The 12,526-nt window shown below is 38.1% G+C and overlaps 1 protein-coding gene across 6 annotated transcripts in view; it reads left to right on the forward strand.

The window, feature by feature from the left end:
• CPNE5 (copine 5) overlaps window positions 1-12,526 on the forward strand; it is a 192,031-nt gene that overhangs the window by 74,960 nt on the left and 104,545 nt on the right. For all 6 annotated transcript variants that reach the window (XM_074311097.1, XM_074311092.1, XM_074311095.1 and 3 more), the window contains exons 4-6: window positions 4,586-4,689; window positions 7,542-7,581; window positions 10,993-11,069. In XM_074311097.1, the coding sequence (XP_074167198.1) occupies window positions 4,586-4,689; window positions 7,542-7,581; window positions 10,993-11,069 (221 nt within the window). The remainder of the gene's footprint in view (window positions 1-4,585; window positions 4,690-7,541; window positions 7,582-10,992; window positions 11,070-12,526) is intronic.

Below are 12,526 nucleotides of genomic sequence, written 5' to 3' on the forward strand. Positions count from 1 at the left end.
ATCACGGTTGGTTTTTTTTTTTTTTTTTGCAAAGTCAGCTAATTAAACATTTGCCATCATACCATTGCCCATATCTCTTTATCTTGTCCATTAGAATAGCATGAAATACTTAAGGAAAAGATTTTAGTAAAATTTAGGTCAGTTCTAACTCCAGATATTCTTTTAACCTTACAAGTTTAGAAAACCCTTTTAAGAGAGAGAGAGAGAGAAAGAGAGAGAGAGAGAGAGAGAGAGAGAGAGAGAGAGAGAGAGAGAGAGAAAGAAAGGAGAGAGACAGAGAGAGAGAGAGAGAGAGAGAAAGAAAGGAGAGAGACAGAGAGAGAGAGAGAGAGAGAGAGAGAGAAAGAAAGGAGAGAGACAGAGAGAGAGAGAGAGAGAGAGAGAGAGAGAGAGAGAGAGAGAGAGAGAGAGAGAGAGAGAGAGTGTGGAGGAAAGAAAGGAGAGAAACAAGACCAATTTTGTATGAGCTACTTTTGGTGAAGACATTAAGGATTTTTGTGATTATTGTCTTTCCTAGATAGTTTGTATTTTATGGCCTTAATAATATATTATAGAATTTTTCCAAAAATTGAAGTAAAGCTCACTGGCCAATAGTTTGGAAATTCCATTCTCTTCTCATTTTGGAAACTGGGACAATATTTGTCCTTCTCCAATCTTTTCACACTTCTCATATTCTCCATGGTCTTTTAAATAACCACTGACAGTGGTTATAATATCATATCTACTTTTTTCCCAGTTGCTGAGAATGTAGCTCAGCTGGGCTGGATGATTTGATTTCAGCAAAGACAGCTAAGTGCTCTCTTACTATCTCCTGACTTATCTTGGGTATCCACTCTCTAGAAGCCATTTTAGTACTGTCCTTTCCAGTCTAAAGGGCAGAAAAAAGAAGAAAAATGAATAGCTCTTGTCTTCTCTCTGTTGCAAATTGGCATTATTCCATTTATTCCAAGCAGTGGTCCTATCCTTTAGCTTTAATCATCTGATTTGCCACATTTTTCCTACTTTCAGTTAATCAATAAACATTTATTAAGTGCCTACAATGTGCCAGACACTGTAGTAAGCATTCCCTTTCCTCCCTTAGCCCCCATAACAAAAAGGAACAAAAAAATGCTTTACATTATTCCTATCTTTTCTTTTTAAAATGTATTTATTTATCTAAAACCTAAATACAAAATAGAAAAAAATTAAAAAAACATTGTCATTTGTACAGCAGAAAATAAATTTCCATTTCAAGAAAGTGCATATAATAGAAGACATTGTATTCAGAATCTTTTCTTATCAGCTTCAGTTCACCTTCCTTTTTATGTTTCTTTAGAAATTTTTCATATTTTATTTTCCCCAATTACATGTAAACATATTTTAACTTTTTTTTTTCAAATTTTGCATTCCAAATTCTCTTCTTCCTTTGCCTCTCCCCATTGAGAAGGCAAGTAATTTGACACAAGTTATATATGTGTAGTCATGCAAAACACATTTCCATGTAAGTCATGCTGTAAAAGAAAACACAGGGAAAAAACCCAAGAAAAATAAAATAAAGAAAAAGTATTTTTATCTGCATTCAGGCTCTACCAGTTCTTTCTCTAGATGGAGATAGACAGTTCCTTTCATTATAAGTCTTTCCTAATTGTCTTCTATCATTGTATTGTTTAGTTGACTTCTTAAGGCACCATACTATGCCTTTGTATTCATAGGCTTCATTTCCACCTAATGTTCATACTTTTATGTTAACTATGTTCATTTTCACCTAATGTTCATTTCTAAGATGAGTTCTCCTTGCAATCATATCATCCTTCTCAGGCAAGTTTTTCATCCTCATTGGAATTGCTTTCTTTTGCATCTTAAGAATTTTATAATTTCATTCTTGAGAGTTTTCCTTCCCTCTAGGACTGGCTTTCCCTGAAGAATTTTGGTTTGTGGGAGCTAAAGTAGAACCTTCAGTTCCCTCCTCTATTGATCAAATCTCCACAAATTCAAGGTTCTCATCAGACTATACTGGACTTGCCTCTCCTTCTATCATAAACTCTAGAAGGGAGTGATTGTATCTCCAAATGTTTCCTGTTATTTCTCACTCAGAAGCCAGTGCTTCTCTGTTGGTGAGAAAATCAGATCCAGAAGAGAATACCCCATTGTTGGGTGAAATTATCATTAAGGCGAGTGAAAAAGTTGTTGGCTGAATGTGGGAATTTGTTTTGCTTGACTGCTCATAATTGTTATAAAGGCTTTGTTTTTCTTTTCCTTTTCAATGGTGGGAGAGAAAATAGATTTTTGTTAATTGAAAAGAAATCGAAAAGAAAAGGGTTTTGGCTGTTTTGCTTTTGGCACAAATCTCTTAACAGATGGGTTCTGATGAAATGAATTACCCTATCACTACTGCATTCTGATTCCCCAACTTATCTATTTCCCTTTTCTGTTTAGGTGGTCTATAGTTTAGTGCTATCACAGAAATAACTTTTAAACTGCACCCAACCATTCTCCTTTCTTAAAAGCAAGATATTATCATCCAGAGTCATATTTCTGTCATGAGGCTTATCCCATTAAGGCTCAGCAATAACAATGGGATCAAATTTGCTTTCTTGCATCATTTTTTCTAGTTCAATTTTATTAGGCAGGAAGTCACCTCAGAAGCTGCTGTGGTACTGTACTAGCCAGAGGACTAGAGTTAAAAGGACTGTTGGGAGATATAACTCAGGGTTGATTTCAATATGATTTAATAACATTGTTTATGAAGAGTGAGAGAGAAAAGGAGGAGTAAAAAGACAATAGCAAAGTTGAAAATATGGGAAACTGAGTGAACTCATTACAGGGATCAAAATCAGAACTAGAAGAAACAAGTTTTTTGGTGGGGAAAGAAAATATGGTTAGTTTTAAGGTGTCAGTGAGGTACCCTAGTGATGTTCTGTTGGCATTTGGAAATGTGGTTCTCTGTAGTTCCGGGAAAGATCCAGATTATAGGTAATGAATTGGAAATCTGTTTGCATCAGGGTAACAATTAAACACTGAGAGAGTGTAAAAAGAAATGAGAAGCGAGCCAAGGACAAAACTTTGGGGTACACTCACTTCAGTGGTAGAAAGGAAATAAGATGCTAAAGAAGGAAAAGCAGACATTTAAGAGGTAGAACATGGGCCAGTATGGAATCTCTTAAGCCAAGGGAGGAAATAATATTTAGAAGAAGAGGATGGTTGGCAGAGATCAGGGAACATAACCAATGATAAAATTTATTTTAAGTCAATTCCCAAAGCTAAGTGGTGATTCCTGAAAGAGTATTTCAGTGGAATGGTAAAGTAGGAGTCAGGAAACAGGTCTAGAGATATGATGTGATTCATACAATGTAGATGCTATATTCTTTCTTTTTATTTTTAATATAATATTTAATTGATGTGTTTTTTTTTTTTTTTAATGAGTAGCTAGGTGATACAATGGATAGAGTTCTGGGCCTGGAATCAGGAAGACTCATCTTCCTGAGTTCAAATCTGGCTTATTAGTCATGTGACCCACGGGCAAGTCACCCCTATCTGCCTGAATTTCTTCATCTATAAAATGAACTGGAAAAGGAAATGGCAAACTATCAATATCTTTGCCAAGAAAAGCCCATGTAGAGTAAACATGACTGAAAGGACTGAACAAAAAAACTAAACAAAATCTACAAGTCCATAAAAAGATAGTAAGCTCTGATGTATAATTCATATTATGTTAGGTATTCAGTAGGAACTAAATCTTTGAAGCCTTTAGAGATGTATTACCCAGTTTTCTCTGTTCCCTTGGTGCAGTCCTTTTGTAATTTCTGGTGGCAATGACTTGGTCCTGAATTGCCATCAGAAATCCTTCCATTCCCCAAACAAATTTGCATGACTTATCCATTTGTTTGATGCTTTTTTGTCTACATATTGTCCGTTGAGTTCATGCCGATGTCACCCATGGAGAGCCCTTTGATTCTACTCTTGGATCCTGGCCATTTCAGAGACTCCATCTGGAGACAAACAACTTTCATTTCTGTTTGACAAATCCAACTGCATGCATCTGCTGTCAGCCTTTACTAGTGGTCAGTGAAGTGATATCTGGTTGTTCCCAAAGTATTTCTGTAGAGTTTTTACTTGTTTATCATGTGTTCTGAAAAACGCCTGCTAGTTCTCTTCCTCCCTTTCAGTGAGAATGCATTAATCTTGCTGTAGCCACTTTGAGGGGGATGGGTTCTGTGTTTTGTTAATATTTTATGGTTTTTTTCAGGATACTTTCCAAATCTCTTATGGTTCATTTTCTCATTATCATCAATCATCCGTTATTCTCCTTCAGCTCCTCCTCTTTTTTAATCACCAACAGAGAGACACAGTGGAGCAGCTAATACAGAGCTATGTTCAGAGTCAGGAAAATGTAGATTCAAGCCTGTCCTTTGACCTCTAGAAAATCACTTACCCTCTCAGCACCACAGGCACCTCTAAGATAAGGAGATGTGGTGCAAAGAAGGTGTTCGTCTGCCTTTGCAGATGAAATTCCTCCCTGGAAGTTCCCTGCTCTGATGAAATTCCAGGTACAGTTTTAAAAAAAATAGATTCTTTCCAGAAGTTGACGCTTTGATTTTTCTTGCAGTTTGGAAGAACAGAGGTGATTGACAACACACTGAATCCGGACTTTGTGCGCAAATTTATACTGGATTATTTCTTTGAGGAGAAACAGAACATCAGATTCGATCTGTAAGTGTGAGAAACAGTTACTCCAGTCTCAGAATCAGCCTTCTGGGGGTCTGTATGTGGGTGGATATTGGTGTGAATGTTTATGTGTCTATTAAGGAGAGAGATTGTGTGGGTGGGAAGGAAGAAAGCAAGGGATAGGGTAACTAGTGGTCTAATTTATGGGCAAACGGGAGAAGCCATTTCTCATTTCTTGGGAGTATGACAAATGAAAAACCCAAAAGACTTTCTGGGTAATTAATAATCAGGTTAGTTGGTTACCAATAAATTGATGGTTACCAGACCTCTAATTGAGACACTGCATTGCCTTAAATATTTTTTGAAAGGGAATACCCCTGACAGGAAAAATCAACCTGATTGGTGAATATTTAATGAGGAAATGGGTTATAAGTCTTCAGTTCTTCCTGTTGAGAAGATGATGAGACTCAGCTACCTCTCGGTATGTGAATAGGGGAATCCATCTCCATCCAGACTGATTTTCTTATTCATGGGCTGGGGTCACCCTAAATTCTAATGGAAGGTTACAAGGCCAGGACTTTGCTCCTTGGAACAAGAATTTGCCCAAAATGCATTCGTTTATATCCCCCCCATCCTGATTGGGTAGGGTCTGGCCCATGACTAAGTACCATGTTCCCCTAGGATTAGGGGTAATCTCATTAATCAACCATGTCCTTCAGAGAATGACAAACTGACCTACAGGAGTTGGACCTTTAAAAAAAAGAATAAACCTGAATCCTAGTTTAATGTTTGTTTATTGATATAATAGCAAAATAATAATTTCTCTCAGGGTAGTATGGGAAGGTAGATAGATTTTGATGGAGAAGTAGGACATTTTACTTGCAGACACCTTGAGGAAAATGCACATAATCCAAGTATGGTTGCACAGGCCTGTAGTTCTTTCTGTGGATAAGGTTGAATCTAATGAATCTCTTAAGCTTTAGAGTCCTGTAAGACCAAGCCAGTGGGACTCTTTCACTAAAGATAAGCACCAGTACGGTGACCTGTTCTTTAGAAGAAAGGGGCCCATCAGGCTGCCTAAGGAGGATGGCATTGAAATAGCACAAATCAGAAATGGAGCAGATCCAAGTTTTTGTGCCAGTCAGTAATGGGATTAAGCCATGAGTGGTTGATTACAATTCCAGGCTGGGTAAGATAGGGAGACCCAGTGATAGAGAAAGGCAGATAAACTAGGGCAGGCAGGAGGGATTGAGTCCAAGACTGGCACTAAACAAGATACGGGAAGAGCTGAAGAGAAACTTTTTGTCCTCTTAATAGAGGGGAGATATGTGTATGGATGCATCTATGTTGATGTGTATATATACATACACATACACATACATATGCTAGGTGTTCACTGAGGAAATCACAGTTCTGGTAGAATTTTTTAAAAAGGGAGCATCTTAGGCTACCCTCCATTGGGAATATATAAATAAAACCACTCCAGCATCTTTGCTTAATTCCTCAATATATGTCTCTTTTGCCTAAGGCTAACTCAGGACAGTCAAGTATGTTTACTGTTGAAATAGGAAGGGGACTTCTCAGAGCTTCTGAAAACACCTAACTAGTGTAGTGGGAATAGCCCGGCATTGTGAAAAAACACTGCTTTGGGGACCAAAAGACCTGGTTTTGAATTCTGTCCATCATATTACTTGCTGTGTGATTTAGGAAACTTAATGGGCCTCAGTTTCCCCATTTGTAAAATTGGAATAAGCAGCTTCTGAGGTCCCATAGAGAGAGAACAAAGTTATTTTTTTTAATGTATCTCCATGTGGTGAAAGCAAAAGCCAACCAAAAAAAAAAAAACCCACTGGTGAAAATAGTATGCATTCAGTTTTCATAGTTCTCTGGATATGGATGGAGATTTCCATCTCAAGTCTATTGAAATTGTCTTGGATCAATGTACTGCTGTGTGGCGAGCTTAGTCTATCATAGATGATCATCACATAATCTTGCTGTTACTGTACAATGATCTCCTGGTTCTGCTCATTTCACTCAGCATCAGTTCATGTAAGTCTTTCCAGGCTTCTCTCAAATCAGGCTGCTCATCATTTCCTATAGAACAACAATATTCCATTGCATCATATACCATAACTTATTTAGCATTCCCCATTGATGGGTATCTACTCAGTTTCCAATTCCTTGCCACCACAGACAGAGCTACTACAAATATTTTTGCACAGGAAGAGGGTCTTTTCCCTTCTTTTATAATCTCTTTGGAACACAGATCTAGTAGTGACATTAGAGACCAAAGGTTAAAAGGGCAGAATGGGAGCTTTGGAGTCCAGAGGAAAACATTTAGACGCTAATGAAGGAGGAGGTGGGAAACTGCCTACACGTAGAAATTTAAAGCAAGAAGACTCATATTAGTCTATTGTTGGTGTTTTACATTAAATCAGAAAGAAAAAAAAACCCTGCAACATTTTAACAGTGACATTTCAGAAAGGAAAAATGCCTGTGCTTGCTGAGAAGTTAATAACTCTTTCTTGATGGGTGCTCTCCAGGGCTGGGATTCAGGATTCGGTTATAAAGAGAGACTGAAAGAGATGGGTGTCTGGAGATGTGTCAGGAGAAGGAAGGGGATGCTCTCAGGTGGGAGAAGGAGGAAGTCCAGACTCCTAGAAAAAGGGGGGGATACCCAGGCATCAGTCCAAGGCCAGAAGTATGCATTGGGACATTGAGGGGTTGAAGGAAAGATTATTTCCCAATGGCCAAAATACTAGCTTCATAGTGGGAGACTATGTGTAGTCTTTGGTCTTTTATAAAGTAGCTACTTCCTTGAGTGGTCTTCTGAGATCTGGGAATGGCAAGGCTGACTTGGGCTTATCATCCTTGCTCTTTTTTTGTGTCCTTCACAGATATGATGTTGATTCTAAGAGTCCTGATCTCTCCAAACACGTAAGTATCCAGCTGTTGCTTTAATTTCTGAAATGTTTGTTGGGTACCAGGTACAGAACCTTTATTCAGACCTTCCACAGTCTGAGAAGGGAAAGGTGGAGAGAACATTTACTCTAAATTTGTTGTTGTTCAAGTCGGTCCTATCCTATTCTTTTGTGACCTCATTTGGGATTTTCTTGGCCAAGATACTGAGTGGTTTGCCATTTCCTGCTGTATATTTACAGATCAGGAGAATCTGAGGCAAATAGGGTAAAGGGACTTGCCCAGGGTCACCCAGCTAGTAAGAGTCTGAGGCCAGATTTGAATTGTACTAAATACTTTAACAAATATTACCTCATCTGATCAACAACAATAGGAGGGTGTGTTACTATGATCCCCATTTTGTAGTTGTGGAAACTGAGGCAGACAGTTTAAATTACTTAACTCGAGGTCATACAGCTAGTACATGTCTAAGGCTGGATTTGAAATCAGGTCGTCCTGACTCTAGGCTCAGCACTCTATCCATTGGGCTACTGAGTTTCCTAAGTCCAGCTATTCCCCTTAATGTGCTGGATACACATCAACCAAGACTGACTATTTACCTTTCCTGAAACAATTCAAGGGTTTTCCTGCCCCCATTTTACTCAAACCATTAACCGTACGTGGGACCTCTCTCTCCTTTGTCTCATCCACAGACTGCAGCCCCAAACCATCTCTATTAGTTGAAATTCTGCCTCCCATTCAATGTTCAGCTCTATTACTGCCTCCTCCATGAAGCCTTCATTGGTGTGGCAAGAAGTGGCTTTTGTTTCTTTATATTCCAGTGCCTAGCAGGGACTTGATAAACTTGATTATCTATTGTTATTATTATTAAGTAATCAATGCTTATCTTTGGTCACAATCCCCTGTTCAAAATTATTTTCCCCAACTCTCCGTGTACTTCCACTCTTGTGTAACTCTCTTGTGCACCAATCTTGTTCCACTTTGTGCGAGGTGACATATGTAAAGCATTCAGCAAATCTTTTAGTTTTTAATTAAATAATATTTTTCCCACATTCAGCAAATCTGAAAGCCAGAAATGTGTTGGAGCTAGTTTGTACTAGTTTGTGAGAATCGAGTGTTAAATTTTGAATGTGAAATAAGCAAATGTTACAACACAGGGCTGAATTTATTATCTTGTTAATTTTTCTAGATTTAAAAGATGATGGAGAAAATGTTAATAATGCAAATTTAATGTAAAAATGAGTTACATATTTGTTTGGAATCAGCAACTAGTACACTTTTGCTTAAAGCGCTATATAAATGTTAGCTATTATTATATCATAGCTATTTATTTATGCCCTATCTAACCTAGTAGACTCTAGTCTAAAATTCACTAGCTAAATTCACTAAGGGAGGAGCCATGTCTTTTCTGAAAATCTTGTGTACTTATATAAAGAGTCATCAGCTTCTTACCAGGCACAAACATTTTTCCTCTCCAAAGCATCATTATTAAAATGCTGTGGGTTAAGAGCAAGTGGCACAGTGGATAGACCACTGACCCCATAGATAGGAGGATCTGAGGTCAAATCTGGCCTTTAGTGGTGTGACCTTGCCTCAAAAAATAAAATGGTTAAAATAGCTTTCTTTCTTATTTAATATTAAATATCAGCTAGATGGTGCAGTGGAGAGAACACTGGGTCTGGAGTTAGGAAGACTCTGCTTTCTGAAATCAAATCCAGCCTCAGACACTTAATAGCTGTGAGACCCTGAACAAATCACTTCACTCTGTTTGCCTCAGTTTCCTCATCACTTAAAGGAGCTGGAGAAGGAAATGGCAAACTATTTTCTTTTACTAAGAAAACCCCAACAGCCCTCTTTGTAATGGCCAGAAACTAGAAACTGAGTGGATGCCCATCAGTTGGAGAATGGCTGAATAAATTGTGGTATATGAATGTTATGGAATATTATTGTTCTATAAGAAATAATCAGCAGGATGATTTCAGAAAGGCCTGAAGAGACTTATATGAGATGATGCTGAGTGAAATGAGCAGAACCAGGAGATCATTATACAATTCAACAACAATACTATATGAGGATGTATTCTAATGGAAGTGGCCCTCTCCAACAATGAGATGAACAAAATCAGTTCCAATAGAGCAGTAATAAACTGAACGAGCTACACCCAGAGAAAGAAATGACTATGAGCCACTTCACAGAATTCCCAATCCCTCTAATTTTGTCTGCCTACATTTTTTATTTCATTCACAGGTTAATTGTACACTATTTCAAAGTCCGATTCTTCTTGAACAACAAAATAACTGTATGGACATGTGTATATATATATATATAGTATTTAACTTATTCTTTAACATGTATTGGTCAACCTGCCATCTGGGGAAGGGGGTGGGGGAAAGGAGGGGAAAAATTGGAACAGGGGGTTTGGCAATTGTCAGTGCTATGGAACTACCCATGCATATAATTTGTAGATAAAAAGCTATAATTAAAAAAAGAAAGAAAACCCCAAGTGAGTCACAAAGAGTCAGACATGACTGAGAAATGACTCAAAAACAACAAATTTACAATGGGCTAACATGAATCTTCTTGATTTTACTTTCTACATCTAGGCAATTACCCACTTCTCCCTTTCATCAGCCTCTAAATGATTTCCTCTGGGATTCAAAGATCCCACTCTCTTCTCCCTTGATCTTGATTATTAGGGTTCTGGGACCTCACTGAGTTTGATGTATTAACTGGCTTGTGTTTTAATATCAGTTCTGCCATTCACATACCATCTGGCCTCTGTAAAGTACTTTCTTTTGGGAGCCTCTGGTTTTTTCCTTGTAACATGGCTACCAGATAATCAATGGAAAGAGGACTGGCTTTGGAATCAGACTATCTTGTTTTGAATCCTTTCTCTGATAGTGGCTGTGCTACGATGGCTAAGTCATTTAATCTCTTTTGAACTCAGTTTTCTCATCATTTTGAGTGAATTGGACTGGATAGCCTATAAGGGCCTTCAATGAGGTAGTAAATATGTGATACCTACTCACAGAAGATCTTTCTACACATAACAGTTGGAGTAGCTAGATGGAATAGTGGATAGAGAGTCAGACCTGGAGTCAAGAAGAACTCAAACTTGGTCTCAGACACTTACTAGCTGTATGACCCTGGGCAAATCACAGCATCTTGTTTGCCTCAGTTTCCTCATCTGTAAAATGAACTGGAAAAAGAAATGGCAAACCAGTCTGGAATCTTTACCAAAAAACCTGAATGGGGTCATGAAGAGTCAAATATAACTGAATAACATGCAACAATACATGCATATGAAGCCAAAATTATAGAGCTAAAAGACACCTTGGCAATGAACTGGTATCCTAGAAAGGGCTGGAGCTGAGGTTGGGGTTAGAAATGGCATGTGGATGACGACAGACTTTTTCTGTGTCCTTATAGGATTTCCTGGGTCAGGCCTTCTGCACTCTGGGAGAGATTGTGGGGTCTCCTGGGAGTCGCCTGGAGAAGCCCCTCACGTAAGTGTGTGGAGAGGGAACAGAAATGGGTGGCCCATATAACTTAATATAGTGTGAACGACAATTTCACATGACAAGCCCTATTAAGAGTTAAGCAATTAAGGAGGAGGATGAAGGCAAAGGTTTAGAGTTATATGGGTTCTGGGACTATCTAGGATTGGGGAAAGGATTGAGGGGGTTGGGCAAATGGGGTAGAGGAGGGTGTCCCCAGTGGTGATGTCTCTTTTGGTGCTAGCCAGGGAGCTGTCTCAGATTGGTTCTGGGATGGCTTGGACCAGAAGAAAGGTTCAGGATAGCAAAGTTTTCCCATGAATGAAAGCTCCAGAGCTTCTGGAAGAACTCACAGGGCCAACCCTCTTTGTTCTTTGCTCAATTATCAATCAATGAACATTTATTAAGTGTCTACTATGTGCTAGGAACTATGTATGCTAAATAGAATACAAAAACAAGTGAAAAAATATTTGCCCTCCAGAAACTTACCATCTATCAGAGAGATAAAATACATACATGCATTCACATCGCTAGGGTTAGGGACATCCCTTACAACCTAGAAAATCTGTGTAAAAAGTTTTGGCCCTCCCTTTGTATCAGAGAAGAAATCTGAATTATGATGATATTAAAAGATAAAACATACTGTTATTATACAATACTATTCATATACTTTATGTATTTCTGAGTTTCTAAACTTTTTCTGTGTTGTCTGGGTCTCTGCAAAACTCCCCCCAAATTCTCATTTAATTTCTTATGCTAATCCTCCATACATCAAACCCCAGTGGGGAAAGTCAAGATGTAGAAGGAATAACTGTATAAATTAAATGAAAACATGTTAATTTAGGGAAGGATCATACTGAGGAGGGGGAGTAATTCCAATTCATTAGCATACTCCATCTTTGGATATCTTCCAGTATCACTAAGTTGAAGATTATGAGCAGAATTCAGGTTTACTCTAACCCATCCCTCCACCTTTTAGTTGATAGCTTCTCTCTAATTTTTCCTTGTAATTCCCCTTTCCCAAGCATTTTTCCTCTGTTGGTTTAGCAATCTTAGCCCCAGATACCCAATTTGAATGCTGCCACATTTGCTAACAAACAAAAACTGGGGAAAGAACGGGAGAGACGACTTTATAACTTCTAACAGTCTTCAGATATATTGGCAGACTTTACATCCATGACCCTAAATTGGTATAACCCAGGATTACAATTCTTTTTTTTTAAATTTTATTTATTTATAATTTTTTTCACAGTATATATGCATGAGTAATTTTTTTTAAACATTATCCCTTGTATTCATTTTTCCAGATTTTCCCCTCCCTCCCTCTACTCCCCCCCCTAGATGACAGGCAATCCCATACATTTTACATGTGTTACAATATAACCTAGATACAATATATGTGTGTAAATACCATTTTCTTGTTGCACATTAAGTATTAGATTCCGAAGGTATAAGTAACCTGGGTA

This window comes from Sminthopsis crassicaudata, chromosome 4 (genome assembly GCF_048593235.1).
Source record: "Sminthopsis crassicaudata isolate SCR6 chromosome 4, ASM4859323v1, whole genome shotgun sequence".
Classification (NCBI taxonomy): domain Eukaryota; kingdom Metazoa; phylum Chordata; class Mammalia; order Dasyuromorphia; family Dasyuridae; genus Sminthopsis; species Sminthopsis crassicaudata.